Source organism: Cimex lectularius, unplaced genomic scaffold (genome assembly GCF_000648675.2).
Source record: "Cimex lectularius strain Harlan isolate CLEC.00 unplaced genomic scaffold, Clec_2.1 scaffold113, whole genome shotgun sequence".
NCBI classification, from domain to species: Eukaryota; Metazoa; Arthropoda; class Insecta; order Hemiptera; family Cimicidae; genus Cimex; species Cimex lectularius.
This window is the reverse complement of record NW_019392858.1, coordinates 661,544-676,756: the sequence shown is the minus strand read 5'-3', so window position 1 is coordinate 676,756 and position 15,213 is coordinate 661,544. Positions and strand designations below refer to the sequence as shown.

At 35.3% G+C, this 15,213-nt stretch overlaps 1 protein-coding gene and 1 long non-coding RNA gene across 2 annotated transcripts; one reads left to right on the top strand and one right to left on the bottom strand.

The window, feature by feature from the left end:
* Positions 1 to 1,503: 1,503 nt before the first annotated feature.
* Positions 1,504 to 2,143, bottom strand: LOC112127595. The gene is made up of 2 exons (XR_002910644.1): positions 2,042 to 2,143; positions 1,504 to 1,990 (listed from the first exon to the last, which is right to left on the bottom strand). It is a non-coding gene; the product is annotated as an uncharacterized LOC112127595 (long non-coding RNA).
* Positions 2,144 to 9,404: 7,261 nt separating this feature from the next.
* Positions 9,405 to 14,687, top strand: LOC106669493 (cell division cycle 5-like protein). The gene is made up of 16 exons (XM_014399015.2): positions 9,405 to 9,646; positions 9,733 to 9,998; positions 11,287 to 11,417; positions 11,926 to 12,041; positions 12,099 to 12,311; positions 12,375 to 12,509; positions 12,567 to 12,737; positions 12,794 to 12,959; positions 13,024 to 13,163; positions 13,222 to 13,396; positions 13,452 to 13,570; positions 13,635 to 13,805; positions 13,863 to 13,970; positions 14,042 to 14,215; positions 14,277 to 14,405; positions 14,467 to 14,687. The coding sequence occupies exons 1-16, from the start codon at positions 9,602 to 9,604 to the stop codon at positions 14,572 to 14,574; spliced, it is 2,367 nt and encodes a 788-aa protein (XP_014254501.1). The 5' UTR covers positions 9,405 to 9,601; the 3' UTR covers positions 14,575 to 14,687.
* Positions 14,688 to 15,213: the final 526 nt, after the last annotated feature.

The following is a 15,213-nucleotide window of genomic DNA, read 5'->3' as shown; positions in this document are numbered from 1 at the left end:
TAAATTTTAAAAACTAAGGAAAGTGATATTTGCAGTTTATAATAAAGCAGTGTTTTGAATATAAAATATCTGAACTTGATTTACGTATGACGAACAAAATTTAAGTTTGTATCTTTAGAAAAAGAAGTTTTACATGATTGCACATCTGTTTTTGTGCAACAAACAAATTTATTTATATTTTACTGTAAGATTTGAAATGTGTGTACATCAAATTTTCATAATTTAATTGTCTGTCACTAATCTTTTCACTTAGTGTTTTGTTAGCCTTAGCATTGGGACACTAATAAATTTTTATAGTCTGCTTATTTAGAGTGGTTGTGGGAAGAGATGTGTCCAAGTAGGTCTTGAAACACTGAAAATATGTGCCTATGTATTTTTAATCTATGAATCTCTGCAGTTTACTACCATGTTATGATTTAAACACGCTCTGCTAAACAAAAGTAAGGCCTTTGTTTTTGTTTCTTAAAAGTGAATTTATTTATCTAATGATTGTATAATAGAATTTTAAAGATTATTTTTATGTAAAGCCAAGTGAAATGTGTTATATCTTAGCAAACTGTTTTTCATAAAAATTGCAACTATGTTAAATAAAGTATTTATTTTGCAATTAACTTCTTACACAGTGATAATGAATATCCCTTCATTCCTATGTTCAGCAAGGAAAAAGGTGACAAGTTAAACTAACTATAACTTTAAGGGAAAACATTAACTATCTTTTAGGCAAATGAAAGCTATAGAGAATGAATATTAGAAATTATTATAGAAATATTAATTATTCACTATATTTGTTTATACTTATATGATAAACTTTATTTATTTCATAATTACATTAATTGCTGATGGGCAAATAAGAGATATTGTCACCCTGAAAAAAATATGTCCAGAGGAATTTCTATAAACATTTTTTGTTGCTAAATTTTCAATTTTTGGATAGCAGTTCACTTAGTGCAAAGACCTTTCATTTTCAAATTGGTTAGAATATGCTTAAAAGTTCATTCATTAACACAATCAATTTGAAACTTTTTTTTTTTTTTTTACAATCTATGTCCTTATTTATTTATTTATACACGGGTCAATGCCCATTACAACATCTACAATGATAACTTGTGCAATATAGTTTTTTTGACTTGATAAAAACTGCCATGGAACTAATCCACATTGAACTTATAGTAGACGATGGGGTTTGGTCTGCGAGTTGGCGAACTCATGTTGAACCGGCACACGGGCACTACTGGGTCTGTCTACNAAAAAAAAAAAAAAAAAAAAAAAAAAAAAAAAAAAAAAAAAACCGTGTACATGAAAATTAGGTAGTAGGAAGATGTCATTACGAAAAAAAACACAGTTGGCATTGCTAGACCGCTGACTGTCAGTTGTGAAAACTATACTGACTGTCGGGTAATTTTGGTATTTTAGAATTGGGAGGAATTAAAATAAGCCTGATGGGCTTTATAGAAAGTTGGATGATGTGTGGATTTTTCTGGTTCGGAAAGTCCGGTTAAGTAATACATTAAAAAAATTCAATGTTTATTTTCATGTTTTCCATTTGGAGTTGTAAGGATTTGCTCTTTTAACACTTACACGTCTGCGAAATATTTCCAGGAAGATATTCATTGTTTATGAAGTGAAGAATTTTTCTCGGGGATGAGGTATCAAAACTTGTGTGGTTCAAGAACGGTTTTCCCAGTTTAGTGACTGGGAGTTTTGTGGCCCTGAAAAGGGCCGGTGTTGTGTAGTGGAGTAGGAGGGCCGACGAATCGAGGCCGCGACCGATGCATGGCGCCGTTGGTTGATGGTCTGTGACCGTGAGAGTACCGTTGGCTGAGGTCCGGGGGCCGTGAGTCGGCTGACTCCACAGAGGCCGAAGGTTCTGAGATGCAGCGATTAGCCGAGAGCAGCGTTTGGCGTTTATAGCCAAGTCGGCTGTTAGAAGGCGAGATCAGGCTGATGCAGCGAATACTTGCTGTCGTCGACGGTGTTCCTTTGGTGAGATCTCGTCAGGTTGACGAGTCTCCTGGAGTCGTGTATTAGTGATGTGTGAGACCTCGTCGGGTTGACGAGTCTCCTGGAGTCGTGTATTAGTGATGTGTGAGACCTCGTCGGGTTGACGAGTCTGCTGCAAAGAGGCAGTGCCCCTGCTTATATAGGAAGTAGTCTACTCTGATTGGCTGCAGAGTGGAGGGCGAGAACATTCCATAAGTCGTAGTGGCATCTAGCGGTGACTTGTGGTAGCTACAAGTGGCCACTACACCCAGGTACCATAACCTTTACCGAGCTGTTGAAAGACAGTTCCATAGATGTTATAGCATAATCATCACATTGGTCATCTGCGGATAGTCCTACTTTTTTAAGGTTATAGGGGTATTCACGATGTTTGTAAGATGTTAATTCGTGTTAACTCGAATTGAGAAATGTCCAATAAGATCGTGAACACCCCCTTCTTTTCATAGCACGTTAAACGTTAGTTTTTCCGCAATGGTGCGCTTGGCGATTGGTAGAACCAAAAATAAAGTCCTTGAAGGCTTGTTGATGTTTGTTATAGTTTTGTTTTGAATTGAATTGTAAGATGCCTGAAGTTAATAAAAAAAGGAAAATTAATCAACTCTTTCATTCGAAATGCTATCTATGCACTCGAAAGTACTAACAAATAACACGCTTCATATTATGGCGACATACCTAACTTGTATCCTAACGTGTAACAGTCTACAACTTTATTACGTGTATCTTTTATGAATGAGAGTATAAGGACAGATCAAAAATTAACAAAAGAAATGTATTGGTCTCATTTAATTAATGCTTATTTAAGAATAATAATACGTGTAATGAAAAAACAGCTGTTAAATTCATGGCTGCCATGTCGGTTACCTACGCCCTGACGGATAGCAATGTGACTACATTTTCGACCTAAAGCCAGAAACACATAACTATCATTGTAGTTATTCTAGGCTGACGTTCATACACTCCTATACAATGATGACCTCTATTTTCATGAACCTTCCGTGAGTTAAAATGACCTGTTCTTCCTATGCCCAGATCCCGTGTTAGTGTATAATAGCAGGCAACCAGAAAGGTTCGTGCTGTTTATCATTTCCTATTGTTTTAATACCGTTAATAAATATTTTTATATCCATAGGAGGATTAGGTGTTTACATCACGTTATACCAAAATGATCAGTTCAAAATAAAAAAGTGTCTTGAACTGTTCAGTATAAATGATAAAACATTTTCTTTCTCATGCCATCAAAACACATAATTCGTACATACCTATTCTATGAATTTTAGCTTGCTACTATGGCGGCCAAGGCAGCTCTTAAAATGTGCACTGCGTCCTTTTATGAAACAATAAAGCCAGAAACACACTTACCCGATTCTACGCCATGCGACGCTACCCGACGCAAATCCAAACTCCGATTTTCCATAAGGTTGCATTACCCCCGTGCACATCTACCCGATGNAGACCACGCCCCCTAACGCAACGCCCCCAGCGACAAGCGACGGACGCAACAATATATAAACCCCACTCAGACTGAATGACAGACAGTTTTTCACTGAAGATGGCGTAATGCCGAAACGCGTTTGATTAACTCAAACAAAAAACCCGCGAGTGTAGACAGACCCAGTAGTGCCCGTGTGCCGGTTCAACACATTGAACTTGTTGCCTTTTATTATGAGCCGATTAATAAGACTCATCAACAGGTAGTTTGTAGAATGCATTTGATAATAGAATACATTACAATTTCTCTAATTGAAACTAGGCACATTGAATTTTATCATGGCTAACAGTTCATCACAATTTATTGTCACATTTAGTAGCTTGTAAAGAAATCCCATGTCAAGTAGTTCTCGTCTGTTACTTAGACTATTAGACCTATTTGGGACATTACATGACCATATTCATGAGGGTCTCTTCTTATTCCGAGTTTAAAAGCAGTAAATCTCCGAAATTTCTTCTGCACTTGTTCTAGTTTGGTCTCCTTCACAATATAGTGCGGATTCTAGACCACACTGCAATATTCTAATTTTGTGCGAATAAAAGTGCAATATAAAAGCTTGAATACATTTTTATGGTTGAAGTCAGCTGATAATCTCATGATAAAACCCAAGAGTTTAATACTATCAGCTCTCAATTTACCAATGTGTACATCAAAAGACAGCTTTCTATCAAATGTAATACTTAAATCTCTTATTTCTTCCATTCTTTCTAGCGTAACACCTTCAATCTGATAATTATAGGTAATATTATTTGTATTTCTACTGTATGTCATAACTTTACATTTCTGTACATTCAGGTAGTTTTTTGTAGTGGCACCATAAAGCCTAACAGTCTAGGTCACTCTGGAGCAAGTTACAGTCCAAGACCGAGGTCACGGATTTATATAACTTGACATCATCAGCAAACAACTTAATTTTGCTATGTTTAATGTACAGAGGGAGATCATTTATACAAATTGTAAATAAAAGAGGGGACAAGTGTCCTCCCTGAGGAACACCAGATGTCACTTTTATTGGGTTCGATACATAATTGCCACATTTTATAATTTGTGATCACTTTGTCAAGAAGGATGTTAACCATAATATTGCGTTGATTTCCAAATCTGTGTAGAGTAACTTTCTGATCAAAATGCCATGATCCACCTTATCGAAGGCTTTGGAAAAATCTGTGTATACAGTATCTACTTAGAAAGCACTTAAGAAGCAGAAATATAACAAAAAGATATTTTAAAACAAAATGACATGTAAACTAAAGAAATGTGTACATACCTAATAAAATAATAATTTCAGTACAAATATATGAAAAATAATCATTAACTTTTTAATCATGAACTATTTAAAGGGAATATTATTGAATTCTTGGGTTTTTGACAAAGCAATGAACAAAAAGTCTACCATGAGCTCATTAATATACTCCTGCTGTTTGAAAAAAAAATTATTTTGACGAGACACAAATTAAAATTTTTATAGGAAATATATTTTATCCATTATTTGATAAACAAAGGATAACAAATGAGACTAACAAATTAGGAAATGTCAATGATTTGAAGAAGGAAAACAAAACACTCAAATGCCAGAATGACATTAATAGATGCAAGAAAGAAAATAAATGCATTGAATTCTGATTTGCAGAGATCCAACAATGACCATAAACATTTATCGGCCCATAATTAAGCCTACTAGTACATAATGAATCCAACGTTTTTATCTTAAAAGTCAATATTTATTTGCAATAAAAAACATAACTTATTTATGTAGGGTGTGAAAAACAATATTTCAAATGGCATTAATTTATACAGTAATAAATACAAATTCTTAATATATATGTATCACCGAAGCGAGTCCTCCACTGCCCATACAGAGTAGTTTACGACAGGCTTCGCTCCCGGACGCGACACCTCGGGATTCGGTGCTTCGGTTGGGCCACTGGCCGACACCTCCTCGACCATTCTGGCCGTACTCGTCCGCAACGATCCGGTGAACTTGCCCAAATCATGTACGCTGCCATACCTCTACAAGGCTAAGTTCCTTGAACTTAGAAATAGATACGCCGGTTTTCGTCTGATTTTTACAGACGGGTCCAAGACCGGCGATGGTGTGGCGAGTGCTGTGTATAGCGAGGGAGTGGCCACCTCCTGGTTGTTGCCCCCTCATTGCAGCGTATACACGGCAGAGCTGTATGCGATTTGGCACGCTCTCGAGGCGGTGCGGACCGGGGAGGGCTCAGCCTTCCTCGTATGTACCGACTCTCTGAGCGCTGTCTGGGCTATACGCGACAGGTTCTCTGTGGACCCTCTCGTCGTGTTCTTGTTAGAGAAATACGCGGAGCTGGAGCCTCTCGGAAAAACGGTGGCTGTTCCGGACTGGATTCCCGGACATGTCGGCCTGGAGGGTAACGAACACATGGACGAGGCGGCGAAAGCCGGTACGTCCCACCCTCCGGATCGGACTATCGCGATCAGGCCCCCTGACGTTAAACATGCAGTTAAAAATATGATAAAAGAAAGATGGCAGCGTCAGTGGGCGGGGTCGTCGGAGAGGCTCTTGCGAGTGAAGAGCACGACCGGTAGATGGCCCTCAGAGAATCTGAGCAGGAGACAAAGGGATTGTCCTCACCCGACTGAGGATTGGCCATACGCGGTTGACACATCGGCACCTGCTTTTGGGCCAAAGCCCGCGCAAGTGCCCCTTATGCAAAGAAAGGTTGCTCGATGTGTCCCACATAATAGAGGCGTGTCATGCCTTGGCTCCATACAGAGTGCGTGTAGGCATGCTGCCGGACTTAAGAAGAGTTCTCGAACACGGTAGCGAGTTTCAGAGTCCCCCGTTCTGCTTTTTAGGGGAAATTGGGTTTTTTTATTGTATATAGTATGTCTTATGTGTTGTGTGTCTATATGTTTTGTCTGAGTGCATGTATTTATTAGCGTGAATGGCGAGGGGTGAGGGTGAAAAATAACATCATCACCCCTCGAACGATGAGAACGTAAGAGTGTGTGTTCGGGGTCGATGGCGAAATATTTATAAAAGTACCCCATCGACCCCAATCTAGTTTAGTTTAAGTATATTTTAGTGGAGGAATATCAAGTACTCCACTGACCAAACGGAATGAGTGTACTGTATGGATGTATTTAAGTGTATGAATGTATTTATTTGTATGAATGTAGTGTTTGAACGGGTATAGAATATAGACTTAGTTGGGGGCTGAAATGACCTAAATGTCGGAAGCCCCAGCCAAAAAAATATTAAAAAAATAAATAAATACAAATATTTAAGAGTTACATTCCACCTAGTCTCTTCTAGTCCTTACATACATAAAAAAAGTCCTCAACACCAAAACAGCAATAAATATATCTTGGTCTCCTTTTATTATGCAGAATGTCATACCTCTTAGAACAAAAGACTGTATTTAATGCATGTATTCGACTAACAAGAGTACAATAACTTGAGCTTTCATTAAGGGAAAAAGTTAGGCCTATAAAGTATGACTGGCATGCTTGGAAGTATATGTACAAAAAACAAACTGATTAAACTCAATTAATTACGCACAATTTTTTCAAAATGAAACATTTGTGTCAGGCGGGATTCGAACCCATGACTTTTGGCTAAATATGCCGCTGTTCTACTATTTGAGCTACCTTGATTTCAATCGCCCATTCCACAAACTTCTCATTTCGACTCCCCGTTTATTCCAATTGTAAGCAAATCGCGGCTTCATATAGAAACACATTTTATGTACTCTGTACTACATTAGCGGGACTGTGTACAATCTACAGGTGTGATTCTAGTTTAATACCAACTTTTATTATTATTTATCAAGTTATTCTTAATTATATTTACTCAATTAATTATACACAATTTTTTTCAAAGTGAAAAAATTGTGTCGCACAGAATTTGAATCCATGACTTTCTGCTAAACATGCCTCTGTTCTACCTAATTTGCTTACAATTGGTGGAATAAACAGGGAGTTGAAATGAGAAGTTTGTGGCATGGGTGTTCGAAGTCACGGTAACTCCATAAATTTTGGCAAAATGAGATAAGTGCATATTTCAGTAAGCCTTTAGGCTTGACAGACTGTATATTTTTTAAACAGAGAATGAAACAATTTCTTTTTAAATGTAATGTGCCCTTTTAGATGTCTTGAAAAGTTCAAAAACATTTCAGTAATTCTACACATTTGTAAACCAGAGTAACTCACATACTGAAATATAATAAGTGTATTTTCTGTCCTAATGAATACTTGTCTAGGTGCGACAAGGAGATTTATTTTTCCTACTTGTATTAACATTTATTTTGTTGGTAGAACAACACAACAGAAATAGTGAATTTACTTCACATGTTAAATATAGTGGTTATTAATTCAACTTGATATCCCATTTTAACCGCTAGTAAATCAAATCATAGTGAATATTAGTGATGGTATGATAATTGGCAAGTAGCCTACATTTGTGTTAAAAACTAGATAATTGTTGATACATAAAGGGATAAGAAAATATATAATTAAAAAACCATTTACTAGGGCAACTATATTGAATTTGATGAAAGTGAGCACAATAAAAATTAATTCAATAATAAAAATAAAAAGCAAATAAATTGAGTCTGTACCAAAGGTCTAAACTTTATAATCACAATTCGGAAAAGTTGAGTATTTTGATATCCAATTTTACTACCCCAAAGGTACAGAATTAAGAAAAGTGATCAAATCGATCCACAGAATAAAGTTGATGATGAAAAGTATCATCTGAGAACCTTATATGATCCTCTTCATCATCATTTATACTGTATAGTTTTGGTTTATAAATACAAATCAAAACATAATTTCCAAATTATCGAGATGTGAAAACAAAATTTCAATATCCCCAGTACAAAATGATGAAATTTTGAGTTTCTGGGATAATTTTTTTTAGCATGGAAAGGACTTTTAAAATGTGAAAAACATTGATCCTCAAGAATTCAACGATTCATTCTGGAGATATTGAAGTTTTCCTCTAGAACTCGATAATTTCAATTTATCGAATACCTGATTGTTGTTGATTAAAGTTAAATTTGTATTTGTAGCTGTATAAGCAACAGATAGGAAATTTAACTTTCAGTCACTGCAATTAAGGTATGAATTGTCTATGTATAAAGTATGTATATTATAATATCTTATGCATGTCGTTTTTGTTTAAAAAAAATTATGTTATTTATATGAATTCATGGAAATATTTCTTTGGAATTTGTATGTCAGAGCGACAGATTGGATCTTTAACTTTCAGATACCGCAGTTAAGATATGAATTGTCGATGTATAAATATGTATATTATAATATGTTATACATATAGTTTTTGTTTAAGAAAAAAAATCACCTTTTCAAGACAATTAAAGTATGTTATTTATACGAATTCATGAAAATATTTCTTTGGAATTTGTATTTTGAGTCGTTGGAATGACAGATTGGATTGTTAACTTTCATATACTGCACTTTAGATATGAATTGTCTATGCATAAAATAAGTATATGATAATATCGTATACACATAGTTTTTGTTTAAAAAACCACAAATATTACCTGTTTGTATGTTATTTATACGAATTCATTCAAAAATATTATTTTGGAATTTGTATTTTCAGAAGTTTGAATAACAGATTGGATCTTCAACTTTCAGATACTGCAGTTTAGATATGAATTGTCTATGCATAAAATATGTATATTATAATATATACATATTAGCTTTTGCTTAAAAAAAAAAACAAGTATTACCTGCTTGTTTGTTATTTATACGAATCCATCCAAAAATATTTCTTTGAAATTTGTATTTGAGTCGTTTGACAGCTTGGATTTTTATACTTCCTCAAATTTCTGTGAGTTTAATGCACACTAGCGCTGTTCGATGAGTGAGCGCCCGTGAACCGTGAAGCGCTTCTTCGCCGGTTTTTATCGAGTCGAAAATCGAAATTGTTTGAAGAAGGTTGCAATGCTCTTTTGGTTCCGTGTTTGTTCTTCATGAAAATATATCTGAATTCTGAGTGAAGGGTGGACTAAGTGAAATTGAAATTTGTCTCGTTTAATATCGACGACCGGAACATTTCCGGATTTCTTCCTTAAGCCGACCGTACTGAAATAAACAGCCAGGATGCCGCGGATAATGATTAAAGGAGGAGTGTGGAGGAACACCGAGGTGAGTTTGGACATATATTTACAAAAAAATACCCAGAGGTATACGTTACTAGAACTTTTTCTACTGAAATATCACGGATGTTCCAGGATGAAATCCTCAAGGCCGCCGTCATGAAGTACGGCAAGAACCAGTGGTCGAGGATAGCGTCCTTGCTCCACAGGAAGTCGGCGAAGCAGTGTAAAGCACGTTGGTTCGAATGGCTCGATCCAAGTATTAAAAAGACGGAGTGGAGCAGAGAAGAGGATGAAAAACTTCTCCACCTGGCCAAATTGATGCCGACGCAGTGGCGTACGATTGCTCCGATAATCGGAAGGACAGCTGCCCAGTGCCTTGAGCGATACGAGTACTTGCTGTGAGTATAGGCTTAAACCGTTGATTTTGTCCTTCCTTTTTAACATATTTAACACTGTAGATAGTAAAGTAATTCTTGTCATAAAGAAGTTGCAAGACCCGATGGGTCCAGATGCACATCTGCCAGACCATTTTAAAATAAATTTTTCCATGGGCAGGGATTCAAACCCAGAACCACCAGTAAGTACAAGTCAAAAGCGATCCCCCACAGTAGATAGTGGTGGTTTTTCGTCTGTAAGCCAGTGTACATGTGCTGAACTTATTTTGATCTGTCTGGCACATTTCAGCATTTTACCATCTTTAATGCTTGGCTACAAGATAGACAGATCCCAATGATCAGAAACGATCAAACTAAAGGTTTATCACTTCGCAGCTCTCAAAATTTTAGAACATGTGAAACTTTGTGTTGTGTGTTTAGGCGATGACACGGCGCTCATCACTGTAAGGTAAAGGTCCCGGGTTCAAATCCAGCAGCCCTGCATTCGAACCCGAATTGCTTACAAATGGGCTTTTTTGAAAAAAACACCGGCACTCCAAGGGTTTATATGACCTCTGCTGTAAATAATGGCTGCTTGGCTAGAACCCTCGTAATAAAAAAAAAAAAAAAAAAAAACCACAATTGTAAGATTATAAATATTTTAAATAATTATAGGGCTGTTTCAGCTTGAAAAACCTACCAAACAAGAACTTTATATAAAGCTTATAATAGAAATAATTGTCAATTTTTTTTTTTAAGTGGTTAATATTAAAAAAATGCTTATCTTGATTGTCAAGTGTTGCAAAAATCCAGGACGATTTGTGTGTTATATCCATATTTTTACATACTATTATTTTTTGGGGACTATAGTGACTTGTGGTGTCTGATTCTCATATTAACCACTCTAGCGGTTCTGGATTTGAATTTGGATATTGTCCTTGGAATTTTATAACACAAACCAACTGCTAGATAACCTAGGCCACCTAGTAGACCCGAGAAAAAGAATTGCAGCAATAACCTACTACTTTTTAAAAGAAAGATCAAGTCAATTGATCAGAACTAAGGAACTAAAAAAAATGAATACCCCTGCTTCCTAGTATCCTTCTCATCCATAATCATCATCATCATCGGGTGTATGATTCTTATATTAGCCATGCTAGTGGTTCTAAGTTTGAATCCTGGAATCTTATATGAAAGTTATTGTATATTGCATTGGGACCTTTTTACCAGGAATTGTTCTCTATTTTGTTAATCGAGTTTTAATTGATTATTTTATTTATTTTACAAAGTATGTTTTTCAATAATATTTCAGTGATCAAGCGCAGAAAAAGGAAGAGGGTGAAGATGGCGCCGATGATCCTAGAAAGCTTAAACCTGGAGAGATTGATCCCAATCCAGAAACAAAGCCCGCTCGACCCGATCCCAAAGATATGGACGAAGATGGTGCGTTTATCATTTTAACAGAATCTTGTTCTGTTTATAATAATTTTTTTAATTATAATAAATTTGACTTTAATGCTGGAAACATAATGTTTTTAAAAGGTTTTAAAAAATTTTTACTAAAAATGTAGATATTGAATAGAGTAAAAAATCTTCAAATAATTTTGGTCTGATTGCAAAATCTGATTTTTTAAAATTTACATCATTTAGAAAATGACTGTCAATAATTTAATTATGACTTACAGAGTATTAAAAACTAGGTCGTTTCCATCTGTAATAAAATTTTGATTGAATTTGTTTACCTGCCTTTCAATGATGTTATCGATACACTTTCATCCTTCAAAGAGTGTCAGCTGTCAATGAACGAAGTTTGTTGTTCAGTAGTGTGAATGATTTAGATAGACTGCAAATTCATTTGTGACAAAAATAACTAATATTCATGCTACACAATATTGGCATATACATAATATTGGCACAAGCAGCATTGTATTAAATATAATCATATTTTTAGAACTGGAAATGCTTTCTGAAGCCAGAGCTCGTTTAGCCAACACTCAGGGCAAAAAGGCAAAAAGAAAGGCCAGGGAGAAACAGTTGGAAGAGGCTAGGAGGCTTGCTGCTTTACAGGTTTTTAAAAATACAAAATCATTCAAAGAACAAATTAATTATTTAATTTTCAAATAGAAAAGGAGAGAATTGAGAGCAGCTGGTATTGAATTTGCGTCAAGACAAAAAAGGAAAAGAGGGATAAACTACAATGCTGAAATTCCTTTTGAAAAGAAACCCGTACCTGGATTTTTTGATACGAGCAATGAAATTATCGATCCACATTTGCCGAATTTCCATAGGCTTCGACAGCAAAATTTGGATGGGGAATTAAGAAGTGAAAAAGAAGAGGTAGATTCTAATAAATTTATATGATTTGTTTGCAATTGTAAACGTGTTAATGACATTTTTTAGAAAGAACGTCGCAAGGATAAACAAAAAGTAAAGCAAAGAAAAGAAAATGACATGCCATTGACAATGCTTCAAAATCAGGAGCCAGCAAAGAAACGTAGCAAACTAGTTTTACCCGCACCTCAGATATCAGATCAAGTAATATCATTATAGAAATAAAAAATTCATAATAATAATTAATTTTTTAATTTTAAGGAATTGCAACAAGTAGTGAAACTTGGTAGGGCAAGTTATGCAGCTAGGGAGGCAGTGAGCGAAGGGAATGAAAGCGCTGCTGACACACTTCTGAACGATTATGCTTTAGCTACACCCAACGCTGCAAATACCCCCCGTACACCTGCTCCTACAACTGATAGAATACTTCAAGTAATGTGTATTTTGATTTATTTATAATTCTGTTTATTAATTATGTAAATTTTTAGGAAGCGCAAAACATGATGGCGTTGAGTCATGTGGATACACCGTTGAAAGGAGGTGTCAATACGCCTTTGTACAACCCGGATTTTGGAGCTCACCCACAGTCTGAACACATAACAACACCAAACACTTTGCTTGCCACACCTTTTTCAAACAGATCACAACCAGATGGTAATATTGGTTTTATTTTATTTTATTTTTTTGCTATATTTATAATACCAAAACATGCCTTTAGGTAGGACACCAGGATTTCAAACACCGAAGGATGTTCATGGTGGATTAGCAACTCCAACTCCAGTTAGAGATAAACTTAACATTAACCCTGAGGAAGCCAGTATGGGTGGAGACACTCCATTGACTGTACAACAGACTCAAGTAATTCACTTAAATCTTTCATTGTGTCAATTTGCTAAAATAAATAATCCACCTATAGGTAAAGGAGCAACTTAGGGCAAGCCTTAGATCACTGCCACAGCCGAAAAATGATTATGAGATTGTAGTTCCTGAAGATGAAGTTACTAGTGAGGAGAACAAGTCGGCTTCAGCAATGGAGGTTGAAGATCAATCTGAAATAGATGAGAGACATTTGGCTTCACTCGCCGAGCAAAGTCAGAATTTAATTTATTTTATTTAAAAAATATACTTATTATTTGTGTTATCTAGGAGAAAAGGAGTTGAGAAGTAGATCTCAAGTCATACAAAGATCGTTGCCCAGACCTGCCGATATTAATATCGTGTTGAGGCCGGCAAATACAGATCCACCTTTGACCGATTTGCAAAAAGTAATTCAATTTTGTTCTTTTTCTATTAAATAAATTGTATTAAACACAGTTATTAAAAAAATAGGCTGAAGAACTTATCAAACAAGAAATGATAGTTATGTTACATTATGATGCGGTACAAAATGGAGATCCACCTATGGCAGCACGTAAAACGAGTAGTAATCTTCAGGCACAACATTTAGCCCATTTAGAACAGCATCCTTATGAATCATTCACAGAAGAAGAAATAAAAAAGGTATTTTTTTTTTAACTTTTTTGTTTTGCTTTTATAACAATGTCCATTTGTCATAAGGCTAAAGAAATCCTCCAAGCGGAAATGGAAGTGGTGAAGCAAGGTATGAACCATGGTGAACTGTCTTTAGATACATTTACTCAAGTTTGGGAAGAATGCTTAGGACAAGTGAGAAGCATTAAATTTTTAATTAATCAGAAAGATTTTTTTAAAAATGATTTAAAATTTCTTCCCTCCAGGTGCTATTTTTGCCGAGTCAAAATAGGTACACAAGAGCCAATCTAGCTAGCAAGAAGGACAGATTAGAATCGGTTGAAAAAAGATTGGAGCAGAATCGAACGCACATGACAAGAGAGGCCAAGAGGGCTGCAAAAATGGAAAAGAAAATTAAAATAATTACAGGAGGCTATCAAGTAAATATTCAATTTGGTCAATTTGATATTTTTGGGTGTTTGAAACTGTTTTTTTGTTCAGACTAGGGCACAGGCTTTAATAAAGCAACTCCAAGATGTTACTGAACAAATTGACCAAGCGCACATGGAAAGGTCCACATTCCAGGTTTTACAACAACAAGAAGAAAATGCTATTCCTAGAAGAATTGAGGTTCGCTTAATTTTACTCCGGCAAATCATAAAATAATTAAAATGTTTTCTTTTGCTTATAGGCAATTACTGAAGAAGTAAGCCGACAGCTTGATAGAGAAAAGGCCCTGCAAAGAAAATTTAGCCAATTGCAAATACTCGTTCAACCATCAATACACAGTGAAATTTGAATGAAAACTATTTTATGCTCTATGAAGGCATGAACTGAGAATTTGAAAACAATGTGTCATAAAAAAAATTCTCGTATTTAAAAGTTGTACATAATAAAACACTTTTATTTGTTTTGCTTTGTATACATTTGAATCTTATTTAACGAATTCCTAAAACAGAAGGCACACTATGTTAACGATTTCTTTTTAGGACGAATAAAAAATAATTTTTAAAAATCGGTATTTTTAATATTAAGTTGCATTTTTATTTATTTTAATTTTAGAGTAGCCGAGTGGTGGGCTTATTAGATTCTCAGCTTGCCTTCACTGTTGAGAGACTATCTTTTTGTAAAGATTGAACAACATACTCTACCATTTATCATTTCTTCACATCAACTTTGTGATATGGTAAAAAGCTTAATGGTGAGCACTGGATAATAATGATGTAGAAATGAGTATTTACAAGGCATTGTAGGAGATCTGATGTTGAAGGGTAAAAGTACTTTGTGTAAATGTCATCTACAGTGGTAAAATTATTATTAAACAAGGGGGGAAGAAAAGAAAAAAAAACTATTCAAACAGAATTTTCCCCTTAGCAAGAGTTCCCACACAGGAAAGAACTTAATTAATTTTATATAACACCAACTAAATAAAAATAAT